At 37.5% G+C, this 18349-nt stretch overlaps 1 protein-coding gene across 6 annotated transcripts in view; it reads right to left on the bottom strand.

The window, feature by feature from the left end:
- TENM2 (teneurin transmembrane protein 2) overlaps window positions 1-18349 on the bottom strand; it is a gene marked incomplete at both ends in the record, with an annotated part of 523490 nt that overhangs the window by 206251 nt on the left and 298890 nt on the right. For all 6 annotated transcript variants that reach the window (XM_084295547.1, XM_084295548.1, XM_084295549.1 and 3 more), the window contains one exon: window positions 17498-17707. In XM_084295547.1, coding sequence (XP_084151673.1) covers window positions 17498-17707 — 210 coding nt within the window. The remainder of the gene's footprint in view (window positions 1-17497; window positions 17708-18349) is intronic.

Genomic DNA, 18349 nt, shown 5'->3' with positions numbered 1-18349 from the left:
CAAAATGAACTATAACTCTGTCTTCTCTGACCCTCTGAAACTATAAAAACTTATTTAGTGATTAAATGAGAAATCTGACACAGAATATAATTTTTAAGAGCACCTCAAATCCGGCCACTACTCGCACCTCAATTATCACCCACCTTTCCACCAGTTCTTGGCTTGTATTAATTGATGTTTTTTTAAAGATTGTGTAACTTGATTTTTTTGGACATAGTACTTTTCATGCAAAATTTGTTTCCATTAACCCAGAGGTACAGTCTCCACAATCCACTGGGTGTCAAAATATAGAACAAGCAAACTGAGCAGCAGAACGTGCTTCTCCCGCTGCAGGTAACACCACTGAAGTACAAACATACAGGAGGGAAAAGGTGACCCACGTGGTTTTGTGCATGTATATATGCATTTTCAATATGTAAATCACCTATATATTATACAGCTCTGCATGCTGAATATGGCTAATAACCAAATGCATCAAGCAGTGTAAGTATGTATTAAATAGCATCTGCTGAAATATTAATAGCAAAATATTATAATAGACTTGAAATACCATAACAATGGGGTTATGAGTAAGATGTTCAGTGGTCTAAAACCAGAGATCTAATTATTTTCCTCATTAAAAAAATAGTAAGTGTTCAGAAGTCAATTGCATTTTTCCTAAAGTCAGTGCAAAGAAGTCCATCGTATTTGTGATTTAACTCATCTTTAAAGACTCCTCATATTGTCAGCTTGAAATTCAACTGTAACAGCATTCTAAAACAATAACCATTCTGCAGGACACCCTTTTTTTGTTTGTTTGCTTTCGATGGAATAATTCTGTATAGTCCTTTCAAAATTTTCTCATCTCATTACAGATAAAAGTTTTAAGGTGATGATCACCATAAAAAGGGCTGTAACATTTTGAAGACTTATGAAATAAAACCAATATTTATGTGTACTGATTTAACAGCTAGCCCAACCCCTGCATGTGTATCATGTCTATTGGATCAATTTTCTGGAGCAGCGAAGCATGTAAGCATAGGTGTTAATTACACTATTCCTCCCAGCGACCGTTTTTTCCATTGGACAATAAAGCAAATTTTACTGGCAACTGTCAGCACATTGCATTACGGAATGGAAGGTTCCTGGGGGAATATACGCATAGGGGATAAAAAATGTACGCTGCGTTGTGTACGCTGGTAATGTAATATTTGAGCACAGTGATGACAGTCGAAAATGCATGAGTAAATTTCAGACATCTATTCCATTACTTTTTTAGAAGAAACTTGAATATTCCAAGTTCAATTAGAAATCCACTGCTATTTTAATTTGCTTCATTACACAATCATTTTTGTTTAATGTGATGTGTTTTGTTTATACATTGATAGGCAATTCTATTTCCTGCAACCTTTAATACGCAGTTTTAATTCTATGCAAATTCCTGATTAATTGATTAGCCCAATATTGCCTGTGGGAGGCTGAACAATTCTCTACGATGACAAAAGCAGAGCTGTATGTTGCTCTGAGCCTGTGATATTTAAGTACTCCCAAAGTGAGTATCACTTGCTTTTTTGGAGCTCTTCCAGTACTCAAGAAAGCAACTTAACTTTATTATCAAAAATAGCAACAGCATTATATTTCTTTCACTTGTCTCATCAAGATTCAACTGTTTTTTCCCCTGGTGATTTAGTTTTCATCAGTACAGAATCTCAAAAGTCTCATGTAAAGGATTCAACAGAGAGAAATGGAAGTGCAGGACCTGAAGTCTGATTGTAAATCCAAAAACTTCTTCCAATTTCCACCTCTCTGTCTTGTCAGAAGCTCTTAGAGAGCTCCTGTGCCCTTCCTGGTTCTATCAACTACTCCTAAATATTTAGATTTTCTCAGGAAAACAGTATCTAGGGATTCAGAGTGCTTCCAAAAGTGCAAATATAGGGAAGTATATACAGTATCTGCCATGTTTCTTGAAGAAAAAGGGTCAGAGAAGCCGTAAGGGTGCTGATGTGGCAGGAGTGTGCTGCAGACACCCTGAACATGAGAAATCCCCAAAGTCTTGGAGCAACTGTGTGCCAGCGATCCTGGGTGTTCTGGCGGGACTTGAGCTGCTTGCCTAAATATATAATGTTTGCAGTGGACAGCCAGGAAATTATTATTATGATGTTGTTATCTTAAACTTCATTATTATTATTATTATTATTATTATTATTAATTTTAATGCTTTTAACATTTCCAGCTAAAAAACCATGGCATAAACATTTCTGCAAAAATTCTAAGGTTTACATCAAGGCTGCATAATAACTACCTGTATTCTGATATGGATCATTCAAAGCAGAATTGGTTTTAATATCCAATTTAATATCCAATTTTAATACTCCAAATTGCTTAGCAATGAAAATTCAGCTACAGAGCAGATTCTTTTGTTGGTTTGTGTTGTAATTGTAAAACAGAGATTGTCACAGGAAGAAGTGCTAAAAGCAGCACTAGGGATGGAGTTAATGGCTCAAATGAAGTTTAAGAACAAAATAGAAGTGGGAAACTTTCATTACCTGATTTTTGATGAATAGGGTAACAAACAAGACTGTACTGTATAAGAATCATTAGAGAGTCTTTAAGCATGGTCTACTAAAGCAGACTAATAACAATAAATAAATAAAAAAAAAAAAAAACAAAACATCTGGGACTACAGTAAGAAAATGTTATCTAATTTCATGAAATCTGCTAAAGCAGGCAGCTCTGTGCTACAGGTTGTACCATGTTTGAGCAATTTGCTGTATGACTGCTCAACATATTCTCCATTGCTGTGAATTTTACTCATGGGAATATTTAGCAATGTTGACATATTGTTATTAAATTAACATCCTCTCATATCTTCAACTGATTTCAGAGTGTAAACTGAAAGTGGAGAAAGCATCAAAACTTATAAAATACATATGTGCTTTACACAGAGCTTGGCAATTCCTACAGGAATGCAGTAGTCCTGCGAGGCAAGACCCCTGCTCTCATGGCTCGGCTGCGGTCCAGTTTGTGACATGTGCTCTGTGTTTGCCTGGCAGTGAGAAGATAAAAACTTCATCTGAAAAACGGAACACAAGTCTCACGGTTTTTTGGGCTGGGGATCAGGGGGAAGATGCTGAGAGGTTTGGTCTTAGGAAACATGGTGTGGGTTGGGTGTGTAAAACTATGGAAAGAAAAACTTTTTTTCCATATACTTTTTTTTTTTTTTTTTTCTCGTGTTATTTACTATGCTACAACCAGGGTCTGAAATGTTGTAACTTCACTACTCAGACTTTTTAGAACCTTTCTCATAAAGCAACCTGAGAAAATATCCTGGAAACTCAAAATACTTATTTTTTGTGCAGACTGAAACCCAATGGTGGTATTTCTGTAGGTCTTACTAATAGAAGTCTAGAGCATTAATTCCTGAAAACAACCAGCTGCGACGTATTTGTTCGTTAATCAACTCAACCTAACAGACTGGTTATTAAAAAACAGTTCAAGATAAAGATTCTCAAAAAGATGACATTATATTCAATGTATGTATTTAAACATCTAACTAAAAAAGCAAGCAAGCAAACAACAAAATCAACCACCCCACAGCCTGAAAGAACAAACATCAAACCAAGTGAATTTTGGTCTGCAGACATCTTGGGAATTTGAACTCAGCCTCCTTATCATATGCAGGAAGTAGTGCTCTATAGACAAACCTACACTACCCTAAGAAGAAAGCATTGAATGCAAAGGCTGTTGATCCAGCAAGTCCCACCAGTACTAATTGGCTCAAAGAAATTTCAATGTTAAAACTCAGGAAGTTGCAATCACCTTAACTTGACTGAACAGTTGAAATTCATGTTCCCCAGAGGAGCTGTCTGTGCTGTCGGGATTCTGGGTCTCAATGAGCAATCCCTGCATCTCCCCAAAGCAAAATTGCCATCGTAAAGAGCTGTGAAACAGTAGCAGTTGCTTTGTGACAGTGGGATATTAATGGAAATTGTTAAAAAAAAAAAAAAAAAAAAAAGGCAAGAAAATGACACAAGATTCTCTAATGCATTTGCTTTTCTGGCATGGTCTCTGAGGAATTAAAGGATGAAGAATGTGGAATCTTTCCAGCTGTCAACAATGAAAAAGGAAAGAAAAAAAAAGGTATTTAGAAGAACCGGTATGTGGTTGGAAATAAAAGTGAGGAAATAAGTTCTGTGGGCACCTCTGTATTTCTGGACGACTCTTTCTAGTGATTTGTACTATACAACTTTTCTTTATAAATGACTTGGAGGAAAGGGCTGTGTTACCTGTGTGGATGGATTAGGCTTTACTTGCTGACAGTACGCTTTTTAAATTTGGTTTCTAGCCAGTCTCTGCAGTCTTTTCCTCAGATTAGTTTTATAAGTACAATCCCTCACCAGCCTTTCTGCCATACCAGAGTAACCAATTCTCTGCTCAGACACACTGGTCTCCAAAATCTCATCATGCCTTCGAGTCACAGCCTCAAATCAGAAATTCAGTCCTGGAAATTCCTCCTCCTCTTCAAGGCAGTCTGGTTTGCCTTGCACCCCCTCTCCAGCTGCACAGAAGTATAACACATGCAGGTATAACTGACTGGCCTTGCCATGTCTACCTACTAACTGGATTTTAGCATAGCTATTCTTTACCTGGTTTCTCCCTAGTGCAATGAGATAAATATTCACAAGTATCTAATTAAATTTTGCTACAATTTTAGCTGAAAGAGATTGGGGAAGAGGGGAGAAGGGATTTGGAAAATGCAAAAGCATCTAATTAAAACAACAGTTATTTCATTTTCAAAATGTTGAACCATTTAATGTGGAAGATCTTTAAGTTAGTATTTCATTTTAAAGAATTTTTTAAAATTATTTTTTCCCTTAACCCACACTGAAAGGGATTTAAACAAAAAGGTTGACACTAAAAAGGCATGTCTACTTTAGAGTGAAATTATTCATCTCCCTCTTCCTAGGCAAATTTACAAACTGAACAGTTCAGAGTTTTTTTTTTTCCTTTCATTTCACATCAGACTTATAAATTGCCTTTTTTTTTTTTAATTTTTTCTCCCCCTCTGCTTTACTCCCCTTTTTATACATACCCTTTCCACTTAAAGTCAACTCAGTCAAATCTAGAGAGGGGTTAACCTGAACTCTGTTATTCTCAGAGCTGTATATACACCCCAGGAAACGTATAGAGTGATACTCCTAGAAATACAAGCGATTTATCTCAGAAAACGTGTTGCTGAAGTAGAATGACTTTGGAGAAAGGCAAAAGAATAATCCTAAATACAGAATAGTTTCCATCAGAGGAAAGAATCTGATCAGGACACTTCAATCTACTGCAGACGGAAAAGATGGAGAACTCTGGTAAGGAATAATAATATTTTTTTTTCATATTTCAAGAACTAAAGAGCATCCACTAAAACTATCAGGATAACAGGTTAAAACTAGAAAGGGAAAGCAACTTCTCACCCAAACTATGGACCCAATTGCTACAGGATGTTGCAGAGGCTGGAATTATTGATGTTTCAAAAGCTATCAACAACCGGTCTCAGGGCGTTCACTACATGATGGCGCTTGGTCAGGCTGCTGACCTGGCAGCGCATGTGCTGAAGGAAGCAGAGCCCTCCATGTGCCACAGAGCGCAGCTGCAGGCAGTACCTGTAAGGAAGGCACTGGGCGTGATGAACCTTCATTCTGGCTGCATGGGATTGAGCTCATGTACATCACACAAGCGTAAGAAAATAGGAATGACCAATGAGTAACTGAATTAGGCACACTTCATATCATGGACAGTTCAAGCAGGACCCTTGTGCTTCAGTTAGTTCCCATAATTAAGGGTGGAGATCTGTCCAAAATGCAGTGCGGCTGCTCCAAGGTTTCAGCTGTTGAAAACACAGGTGCCAGGAGGTGATGGAGTTTGTTTCTCAGCATCACTAAGGATTTCCATATCCACTTCCACACCATCCCAGTCTCAATCCTCATCCTCACCACGTAATGGAATGATTCAAAGCCATCATTTACCAGTTGGGGTCTAACCACACAAACTCCCTTCACCTGGTTTTGTAAATTATACTTTCAGAAACTTGAAACTCACACACTCATGAAGATTTTACACCTTTTCACATTTACTGCTCCCTATTATTGACAGAGTGTATTGAGTGAAACAATTATCTACCTGTTTGAGGGAATAAATATTAACAAACAGGCTCAAAGCCTACGTCTTGCTAGACAGATCATTTTACACTTTGTTACAGAGTGCATTAACTGGGGAGTTAGCTTGGTGTCTGGTGTGCAAAACTCCCAGTGATTCCAGTAAATAAAAAAATGTTTTTAAACCCAAAATAATTACCATAGCCTGTACATTAAAGATTTCATTCAGTGTACAGCACTAAAGTCCAGGTTTTTGAGTTCTCTCTACATATTGCAAACTAGCAGTTGGGACTCCTCATTTTATTTAATTTGAACAGCAGGAAAAGCTTGTATAGTTTTCTGAAAAGTGAGAGAAATAAATGAGCTACTTTTCTGCCTCCATTTCTTTGTATTTAAGTAACCTGCACTGGCTCTTTGTAAGAGTGAAGCTGTATTTTACTTGATTTACACATGGGCAAGTGACACACAAATGGATGAAATGCCCAAGGTTAAAGACACCTTAGGCAAAGTACGGCAGAACTAGGAGATGGAAACTCATCTGACAACAAGTTCAAGGTCTGTGACAGAAAAATACACGACAAAACACAGCTGCTCTCCACTCTTTTATCCCTGAAAATTTAATATAAATCCGAAGTACATAGTCTAGTTAACAATGAAGTAACCTCAGTTCTTCAGAGGAAGGATTAAATTACCATCATGAAAGCTACTTAGCCTAGAACCATCACTACCCTATACCAACAGCTGTGCCCCGCATTTGGAGCTTTAAGACCAAGAAAGATGTTTCAAAATAACAAGGTCAGAATTCTTTTTCTTATGAAGTACTGAGACAATACTGAACTTTTCCATTGTACTAGCAATGGAAATTTGGGGGCATGGTAGTTTACAGTAACCAAGTCCCTCTTTGGCAGATTTGTGAGAAAGCGACAGAGCAGGGTAAGAGTCCCTAGCTTTGGGGGTTTTGCTTTACACAGACTGCTATACCGGCACTGGTGTTCTAGTTATTGTTCTTAAATTAACAGATCACCAAGGACAAGGTCCTCTCAAAACAGTAGAACTTCCATATTAAGTTGCATTTTTTTCCCCTTTTGATTTACTACTTTTTTCAGATTCCAGATATGTAAGATGAGCACAATCTGTATCGCTATAACTATAAAGATACCTTCATGTTTCTGCTTGTGTGGATCTATTTATTTATCTCACAAATCATTAGAGCTGACCTGAGTAAAAGGAGAGAAAAGCTCAGGTGCTGAAAATCACACTGTTACAGCCCTATGATACCCGACACAAATGCATTAAACAGAAAGGAGCTATGGTAAAGGAGGCAATACCTTGGTGGGGCGAGGCAGGGACCAAAGGAGAGCTGAATGACAAACAGCACCCTACATAGACAGAAAAGGTCACTGCAATAAAAGCAACCTAGGGAACTGGGAGCAAGTGCAGCGCTGCTACAGACTAGAAGAAAAACCTGGAATCCAAGGAAATGGAACAGAGAGATGTGCAACCCCATTCATGTGTGAATGCCATGGACTGAGCTGTGGAAACATTTGGGGGGCTGGCAAAAAGGAACAGGATTCCCCTCATGACATGATGTTGATGCCTGACAAAGTAAGCATTTAGAAGGCCAGTAATCAAATCTTACAGACATTCAACTCTTCAGGTTTTCTGTGTAAGAATCTGGCAGAAAAATAAATGGCATACATTTGTAGAAGTCAACATTCTTTGGTTGATCAACTTATGTGAGCAAAATAACCCCTCAACTCCAGTTTTAGAATGCAATAAGAAGGAATTGGTCACTTCAAGATTTGCACTGATCAAATTCCTCCTGTACCCAAAGCTTTAGAGCTGTGTAAGCCAGCTGTACACAGACATGATGCAGGTTACCAGCCTCACCACAGACAGAACAGAGCTACAATGCCATGCTCAGCTCTGAACACATCACACCACACTGAAATCTCTGAATATTTAATTGGCTTCCCAAAATAAACCCCATGGTGTGCATCTCCATCACGATCCCTCTAAAAAGGAATATTGGTAAATCTGCATCAAAATAAAGCAGCTGTTTAATGGACGAACCACACACTTCACATTTATACTGTAATGGTGGCTGCACAAGGTTGCTGCTGAACTTGAGACTGGGGGAAAGACAAAATCCTGGTGTACAAAAGGATCATTAGCAAAACCCAGCAGAAAATGCAGTGATGCAAATAAAAGACTCCTTTTTACAATATTGCTTAATCCATTTAAGGAATTGGATTAAGAAGTAACAGAACATACTGTGCTGGGGTGAGCTGTATTTTCAGTAGAGGGTTTCATCACTAAAGCTCTATCTGCAAACCCTTTCAGTGTAAATACGCCCAGAGGGCAGTAGGGCTGCTGCAGGTAAACAGAGTAAAATGACAGAGTTCAGATTCCTTTCTTTTTATGCTGAAGGGATATAAAAGACATGCTTGTGGGAACTGCGAGGCAAGAAGTTAGGTGTGAATGAAAAAAAAAAAAAAGAAGAGATAATAGAATAATTAATGAGCACTGAGCAGTTTCTCCAGAGATGTGGCAAGTTCTCCATCTTTTGTAGTCTTTAATGTAAGATTGAACATTTCCTACAGGAAAAAAAAATCGTAATTTCTATCGATCGTGTCATGCTTTATATAAAGACAAACGCAAGTTTCTGAAGATGTTAACACCTGGCCAATCAATGCCACATTTACAGATTTGTCTTACGTAGCGCTGAAGTTTATAAGCATATCAAAAATAGGTACTGTATAACTTTAAATCTATTCAAGTAACTATATAACCAGGAATAATAATTTAGTGCTAGATAAATTTACAATTTATCATTTAAATAAAGCAGAAGTCTATAGCTTTGCCTTATCAAAAAAAGGAAATCTGTAAGAGTGAATATTGATACAGATGGAATGTGTCTCCTTGCCTTTAAGATGCTTGTAACAGCATGTATTTGGATTTCTACTGATTCACATTTTCATTATTACTAAATATAAACAAACAAAGAAAAATCCCAACAACTTACACTAAGAGCAAACAAAAAATTCATGACACTTCCTGTGTACAAATATTGCAAAGAATTCTCAAAAAAATCATATTGTAAATTTCAGGTTGTCAGTTTTGCAGTCTGAAATGCACCTGGCTTACATGTGCTTGATAGATCACTTTGAATCACCCACCAAATTGTGTTGGTGACAGTTAAAAATGTGAAATGATTTCTAAACATTGCCCTTCCATATGAACAGCTGCAGAATCCACTACGGAAGTTGTTAGGACTCTGTCGTTGCCAATGAGAAAGGAGGTGTAGTTCAGAAGATTACAACTGTATCAAAACATCATTAGAAAGCCTGAGAAATTATTTCCTACACAACATAACAGAGCAGATAGCATTAACAAGAACTGTTATAGGTGCTTCTTTTTTTATACACACAAAGGAAAAAGTACCTCACCTGAACTCAAACAACTGCTGGGCTTAGCATAGGGAAGGGGAGAGAGAGAGAGTTAAAATTATTGTATCCACAAGACCTTTCAGTTTTCAAGCAAGGCACCATGTCTAGGCATTCATTTTCTTGGCACAATGGCATGAACAACAATATCCAGTGTTTAAATTTCAAATGTGTGACATTTATTGGTGACCTCAGACTAGCTGCTAGGGGACAAAATAAGGCTCAGTAATGAGAAAAGCCAAGGCCAAGCTGGCCATGTTAACTGAATTATTTCCCGGCCATTATGGGAGGTATCAGAAAACAGCAGACTAACATCTGGAAAGTTACTACCCTTACTGCTTTGCTGTGCTGCTGCTATTACAACAGGCTGCCAGTTTAACACAAGCATCAGCATTAAACTCAAATGGAGCTAAGGAAAATCTCTGCAGCTCTCAGTACCACGGTGGGCTTAAGAAGAATGCAGAAACAATAGAATTAGGATCTGTTGTTGATTGTATAGCTTTTTGTAGTGCATTATCTTTTTTTATTACCACACAACCTTCTGCTTGAGATTTGTTCATCTGTTATGAATTCATAAATTAATAAATACAATGTTTCTGCAATATCTAAAAGCTAGAATTAAGTCTTCTGGCTGAAATTCAGACATCTGCTGGCATCGTCAACATATGCTACACAGATTAGCACCAACAATAATATCAGTAATAGTTGCAGCAACATGGAGCTAATACTTGAGAAAAAGTACACCCTTCAGTTTCGATATGAAAACACTGATCATGCTGCTCCTCCACTTCCATTCCAGCCCAAAGCTCTAAATTTAGACTTAGTGCTCAAGAAATTCAAACGACTAAAATGTGAGCGGCCATTCAGGACTTAGAAAAATTAAGTGTTAAAACAAATAGCAAAACAAAAAAATAAATTTAAGGACCTTATAGCTAAACACACAAACTCAGTTCAAAATAATATGCATAGAAAGAGGCTACTATGTAAACCCTGAAAGCTAGGAGCCATTCCTCACAGCATAAACACTGAGAAAACAACAGGTTTTAGTTTCTGTTCAGTCTTATCTATTGTAATAAAGAAATCCTTATTGGATGTCGTCACCCACTGAAGCACTAAGGAAAGAATTTTTCAAGTTAGTTTTGTTTTCTTCTTCCTCTGGGACACCACATAACAACCATGGGTGCCAACTGGGAAAAAAGCTGATAGCACCAGAATTCTCAATAATAATAATGAAACCAGAAACAGACGAACATAATTTTCTCCTAATTTGGAAACAGAAATTAAAACAATCAATCTGCAACTCTTGTTTGCACTGTTGTAAAATGTCATCAGAAAAAAAATGCTTATGATATTTCTATGTGAATATATTGAATAGGAAGGACTGTTCCCCAAATAATTGTATACACAGAGGTAATACAAGGCTGCCTTTTGGAAGTAGAGATTAGCATCTATATAAAATAATAACAACAGTAATTACTACTGGCTCCATGGAACCTTAACTGGTTTCAGCTGTTGCTGACCTAAGCATAACTTAGCAAAGTCTAAAATGAAACATTTTGAAATATTCTAAAAGAGGTTTCAGAAAGAGATGCTGAACTTTTCACAAATGCATACAGTTGTTATGACAGCAAAGTGATGGTGGTGAAGGCCAAAATTTTTCTTCCTAGTTTCTGTTCCTCCCCATATGACCTTGGAAGCCATGCACAGAGATTGAAAGAAAAGAAACACACAAATAAACAAAGTAAAACAAAAGAACCCAGGCTTGTTTTAAACAGGTCATGTGCTCAAAGCAGGGTCAGCAAGAGCAGGTTGCTGTGCCCAGTCAGGTTTTGAGTATTTGGAAGGACACAGACTTTGCAGCCTCTCTGGCAACCTGTTTGATCACCTTCATGGTGTACTATTAAAACAAATATCAACAATGAAAGCAAAACAAAAAAACAACCAAGGACAACCCAAAACACCTTCTTATATTCAAACCATAATTACTGTATTTCCACTTGTGCCCATTGCCTCTTGCCCTGAGTAAGGCCTGGCTCCCTCTTCTTCCCCGTTAATGGGTATTAATGTACACTGGTATGATCCCCTGTCCCTGGTCTTCTCCAGGCTGTCCAGTCCCGGCTCTCAGCCTCGCCTGGTGCATTAGCTGCTTCAAGCCCTTGATCACCTCAGTGGCCCACCCCAAAGCCAGTAAGTCCGCCTCTCTGGCACACTGGGGAGCCCAGCACAGACCCAGCCCTCCAGATGCATCTCACTGGGGTGATCCCTTGACCTGCTGGCAGCCCAGGCTGCCGCTGACTTTCCTGCCCCAAGGGCATGTTGTTGTTGGCTTATGGCCTGCAGGTGCACTTCAGCCCCCAGCACATGCTGCTGCAGGGGTTATTCCTCGCCAGGTGCAGGACTTGGCACCTCCCTCTGTGGAATTTCCTGATTCCTGTCAGAATTTTTAATGGTCTCTGTGCTGAGCCCAGTAAGTTGCGGAAGAGTTCCTCTAGCAATCCAGCAACTGGGCCTCATGCTGGGATAGCTAGGCATACCTAGGCCTCTTATCTGCCGCTTAAACCCATGGTTTTCTGGCAAACAGATGAAGACGCGGCCTACTGAGACATCCAAACCCCTTTATTTAGTCTCTAAGTAAGTCAAAGTCAAGCCTTTATGAGAAAAAAATGAGCTAAGGATTCTAGATTCCTGTTGCTGCTACTTCATTTTCTATCATGTAAATTGGCAAACACAGAAACCACTTTCTCCATTCAGTATGGGGTGACACTTTATCATCTGAAGGAGATAAAATTATTTTTCTATAGAATTCATTAATTTCTTGAAGATTACTTCTTTTGTATGGGTTTACATTAAACACTAGAAACTGGAAATATGTTTATTTGATATGCCAGACTGTAGAGCACTTCCAAGCAATCCCAGTGCAGGATCTCAAAAAAGACCTCCAGCTACAATGTATTAATGAAAGTTCTGGCTTCCTTCAGGGAAGAAAAGAAATAAAATTTACCTACTACAAGGAGGTGGTTTGTGTGGATTAAATTACACAATAATTATGAAATACTATAAAAAGATATTATCTGTCAATTGCGGGAGAGCCTTCTAAATATTTATACTGAATATAATGAATATTGATATTTTACATAATAAATTACAGTAAACTGAGGTCATAAACACAGGGAATTGATTACATTTTACTTTAAGTCTAACTCACAGACAACACCAAACAACAATTATTTAATTAAAGCCAACCTGTTCCTCCATTCCCCTCTCCTTGCTGCCAATAACTGCTTGTGAAAAATCAAAGCAAACCCTGTCTTCTAAGTGATGTCCAAACTACTCTGTGGGCAAATACTCTTACATTGAGCCAAACACTTTATATTATTTTCTCTGAGCTAAAAAGATATGTTTGCACTGAAAAACTGGGCTTGATCCCCATGCCAGTTAAACTTCAATACCTTCCTGGGAACCACATGACTCTGTCTAATGCACATTCTCAGGGATTAGAAGCATCCTTTTCCCAAATCCGACATATTCCCCAAACCATTCTGCATCTACTTTCTCATTGTTAGAATGGTTGAAGATGATGAATGCATCCAATTATGGCTCCATTAGACTGATAACTATTGTGCAAGCAGGTATATCTTAGATGCTTTACTCAGGCTGGGGGAAAAAAAGCACTCTTATTTGTTGGCATTCTAGAATTTGGTTTAATAACTCTAAACCTTACATAAAATACATATATATTAAAGCAAACCTGCTGGCAACAACAACAACAAAAATCTTTTTTTTTTTTTTTTTTCTCTGTAAGACTGCAAAACAGCCTGTTCTATTGTAATACGCTTGAAGCCATCACAATGCCATTCCAGCAAGATGAGTCACCTTACATTGCTAGAAAGAAAATACATAAAACGTATACAGGGAGAAGAAATAAACCTATTTTTACTGTTAGCTCTAAGAAACCATCCTAGAAAATGGTGTGACAGGAACTGACCTTCTATTAAAAGGAAAAAAAATCACTAACGTTTCATGTAGAAAAGGTCTCATTTCCTTCTATAATATTTGTGTTTTTCAAAATACTATCAGCAGGTGCATCAGCTTTCAAAAACCTCTTGTCCTTCATCACATATAATTGTGCTGCATATTATATTAAGAAATACAAGTGGAGGAATGTAAGTGATGGGAGTTCAATTAAAAACAGCATAATATCTGTTGCATAGAAAATGATTCTGCAACTGAAATCAGGTTTTAATGAGAGGAAAAAAGGAATACATTTTCACATATTTTTAATTACATAGAATTTCCTCAAACATGATTTTTAATAACATATTCCATTAGGTTAACATCATATTTAAAGAAAGTGCATTTTCTGATTTCATTTTAAGTCTGATTTTGAGCAATTATTGTGTCATTGTTCTGCAGTAGAAAGGTTGAATTCATTTACTGTGTGGTTATGCTAGTTATGATTGATGTCGCTTCTCCAAATGATAAACCAATCACCCCGATGATGTAATGTCATTTTAAGAGTGCTATAATCACATTTCTCTCAAACTAGAAGCTCTGATGAGTTCTAACAAAGATTTATTGTAGATTAAAGGCCTTCATAATATCAACAATAGATTGCTCATTTGATGGAAAATTTGATTAGTTTTTTTTTTTTTTTAAACTAATGAATTTTCCAAACCTATCAAGAATGGCTATTGTGAAGGGCACAGCATGGTACATATGGATGACTATCATCTCATATCCAAGAGGACCCATCTTAAACTTGTTGAGGAGACAACCTATAATTGCAGAGGCTCAAGCAAGCATAAGTGTACAATCAAGCAAGAAACCCATATAATGTGATCAGTCTTCTGCAAGTATTTCATCTTCAGCATGCACTTTGAAGACCACTAAAGAGATATTTAAAAGAAGAACCTAGAGAGTGCTAGCAAATATTTATTAATAAACATATGTTATGTGGAATCTAAGCCTTAAATCTAAATATCTTCAAAACTTTATTTTTTATCCAAACCCAAATTTAAACGAAATATTTGGTTTAATCTAATCTCTTCAAAATATCTGGATCTCTGTTGCTAAGTTTACAAAGGCCCTAAAACAGATTTTAAAAAATAAAAATTAAATTAAATAAAAAAGCACAGTCTACATTTCCACATCATGTAGATGGTAAAAGTGACTCTGAAACTCTTTAAAGAAGAAGGATGAGACAAAAAGGTAAGCTTTTCCAATTTGAAGTGTATGTCACTGTGGTGGTATTTTCTTATAAACTCTCTAAAGGAAACATTTTGAGAACTACAGAAAAAAATGACATAGAAAACACTTATGAGTTGGTCTAGAAGAGCATATGCTATAAAACAGTCTCAGTGCTGATCGATTACGCTTTTTTTTTTTTTTTCTATGCAAGCCATAATATATTATGCAAGAGATTATTAAAGAAGAAAATGGAATATTTTGGAGGAAAATGTTAAAATGCAGGAAGAACAAGTCAGGCATACGTAAGCAAACCAAAACATAGCTGAAGATGCCAAAAAGGTTCCTTGTGTCAGTCCATAGTAGCAAATGTGAAACACAAAGCTTTAATTTTTTCTTTAAAACCTTTTCAGATAAACAATGACTAGTATTTAAAACTCCATTAAATTTTCAGATGTTCTTTTACTGCAAATCCCTTTGTTTGACTTGATAAGAAAAGCCATGCTGATTCACCCTTGGTATTTACAGGTGCTGCTGGAAACCAAGTACTCACTGTTCAAGTATCCTTCCAGTCTCTATTTTTAGTTCATATTCTCTACTGTGATTTTCTTCTACTTAGCAACCCTCAATGTCTTTCTCTTCCAGCCGGTCTTACCATTCCCTTTTAATCCCTTCTAAGCTGTTTGACCGACCACATCCTTTATCCAAACCATGTGCTGTTTTTGTTCTCTCTCTCTCTCTCTCTCTCTCTCTTTCTTTCAGCTGCCAACATTCACCTGTTCCCGAGCTCTGAGAAGAAGCAAACATATCCCCAAGAACTTACTCCTGACTGGTAATGGTCCATCACCAACCTGCAAACCAGAACTGCATTCTCCATGAGCATCACTTTCCTCTGCTCTGAATTTCTTCTGCCATTTTATTGCTGTTAATTGGTCTCACAACATCCTTTTGTGATTCTTCACAGTCTAATCTTGTTCTCAGATCCCTGTCATCATCTACCTTTCCTTCCCACAGCTTACCATCCAGGTATCTTCAAGGACCATGAAAATTCATTGGGGAACTCCAGCCTCTGCTTACTGCCTTTCAAACAGCTACTTACCATGCAGGGACCTTCCCTCTTACGCTACAGTAATTTAGTTTCCTTAAAAGCACTAAGTGACAGATTTTGCTGAGAGCCTTTTGAAAATACAAAGACACTTCATCAACTAGATCACCCTTACTCACAAATCTCTAACCCCTTCAAAGAACTCATGAAGGTTTCTAAGACAGTACTAACCGTACTAACCTTTACAGAAGCTATGCTGATTCAAAAATAGAACATTATCTACATAGCCTTTTTTTTTTTTTTTTTTTTCAGGAATCTCTATAGTTTCTACTGAATTTCCCATTTTGAGGTTTGCAGCTCCTGAGATCATCCCAAATCTCTCTAAAACAAAAGCAAACAAAACACCATATATTTTCCATCCTCAAGTCTCAAAACAAAGGTAACATGCTCAGTCTCTGAATTATTATTTGTCCATTTTAAAATACCTGAGATAGCAAAAGGATCATAGGGTTAAAGGACACTTCAGGTGGAAGGCAGCTCAGGTTGCCCATAATCCAACCTCCTGCCAAAGCAGGATAGCTCTGAGGTCAGACTAGGTAGCTCAGGATTTTAACTATGTTCTTGAAAACCTCCAAGGACAGAGACTACACAGGCTTCCCAGGCAACCTATTCCAATCCAATGCTTAAGGACAACATTTTACCTTATATCCACTCTGAATCTTTTATTTTTCAACTTCTGCCCGTTGCCTCATCTTCCCACCACCAGCCACTGTTTACAGGGCATCATTTAAATCTACTGTATGCACCTACAAAGGCAAAAAGTTCCACACCACATAGTGGATCCAATGCTGTTCAGACCTGTATTGTGCATTAGAAAGAGACCTTGAGCAGGTCAGAAACTGCATTTAAGATATAACCATTTACAGATATGAACTTAGAGTTTCTAGTTAGACAGAAACCACAACAGGTATTTATGTTCAAGAAATATAAGCAAAAAAATAAGGCTTATTTGTTTTGATTAGAATTCTAAAAAGGGATTGCATTTTCATTCCTCAATTTATTGCCTGTCAAAATGAAAAGGTGTTTGTTTAAAAAAAATAATAAAAGGGAGAGAAGGGAGAGAAGGGAAAACTCTAAGCACTACAGAATATATGACTGATAGCAGAGCTGCAAACATTTTAAAACAGGGGCCTGAAAAACAAAATTTAGTTTACTGAAAGTATCAGTAACTTGGTTAAAGGTGACACTGATATTAGAGGATGAGATTCTGAAACAAGAGCAGACACACAACTGCAGAAGCAACACGCGTGTTCAGATACAGACCCTAGTCACCAATATCAGGAGATGACTAACCTACGCAGAACAAAGGACCACCGTGTGTATACCTCTTTTACCAGATGCATCCATAAGCAATAAATCTTATTTGAAAAATAAATTCCTTGGATGAAGCATTCAGTAATAACTTTACACTGTTTATAACACTCTTACAATTAAAAAGGTCTCTACAGTGAAACAGAGAAAAAACATATGATATATAGTGCTTACAAAAAAGTTTCAATGAAATAAAACTCAGATTTTTCTTTGCCTCATTTCCATATATGCTCTTAATTTTGAGGTGATGCAAGAACGTGCAAAAAAGTATAAAAACAGCACAAACATGTCACAAACAAACTCCATATGGTTGCAATTTTTCTTACCACTGCTGGAAGCCTGCTGTGGCCCTGAACATGCTCTTAGCAGATATGAGTTAGGAGAGAACTCCTCATCAGGATTGGTGTCCATGATTTGATGGGACGTGTTGCTGTCTAGCAATGGCATCTGGCAGCTAACTGGTGGAGGATTATGAGAACTGGGCAGCTGAGCAGATGGGAGAAGGCTAGACGAGGATGTAGGTGGAATGGGACGACCTGGGAAAGAGGACACAGGGATCAAAGATCAGCAATGAATGTAATGAAAAAAAAAAACAACAAACAAACAAGTAATTTTACTATAACTGTCCAAATAACACACTGCTGCTCAGTCACAAAACCTCTCCACTAGTACGAGCTCGTCCCTTTGCGTCATACTGAAAGCACTGTGAGCAGCTGGGCTGTGAGCTCATTCTGGACATCCCTCCCTCCACAGCACCAGGCTGTTCTCAAATTGTTCTCAAACACTGCAAGACACAAGCACATCAGCTATATGTTTTCACCAAATGAATTTCCACAGCAATAGTTCTTTGGCTGAATAAGACCATTGAGAAAGAGGACTATAACGAGCTGAGCCCTGGAATTACAGCACACATCTGTAACCACCTCTGAATTTTTCTATTTGTAGGCATGGGCTAAGCTGTAATATGCATTGGAAGCACCAGGATTTCACGTCCTTTCATTCTCATTTCTTTCTACAATGGTGCTCCAGGGAGAGAACTTTTAACTATGAAACCCTGTCCTTAATGTGCACTATACACCTCAGCCCACTGTAACAACATTTACTTGGTTAATTAAACGAGTGGTATCAGGTTAGCCAAGAAATAATAATAATTATAATTCTTACTTATTCTTTGCTTT

Source organism: Netta rufina, assembly GCF_964035555.1.
Source record: "Netta rufina genome assembly, chromosome: 14".
In the NCBI taxonomy this organism is placed as follows: Eukaryota; Metazoa; Chordata; class Aves; order Anseriformes; family Anatidae; genus Netta; species Netta rufina.
This window is presented reverse-complemented; position numbering and strand designations above follow the sequence as displayed.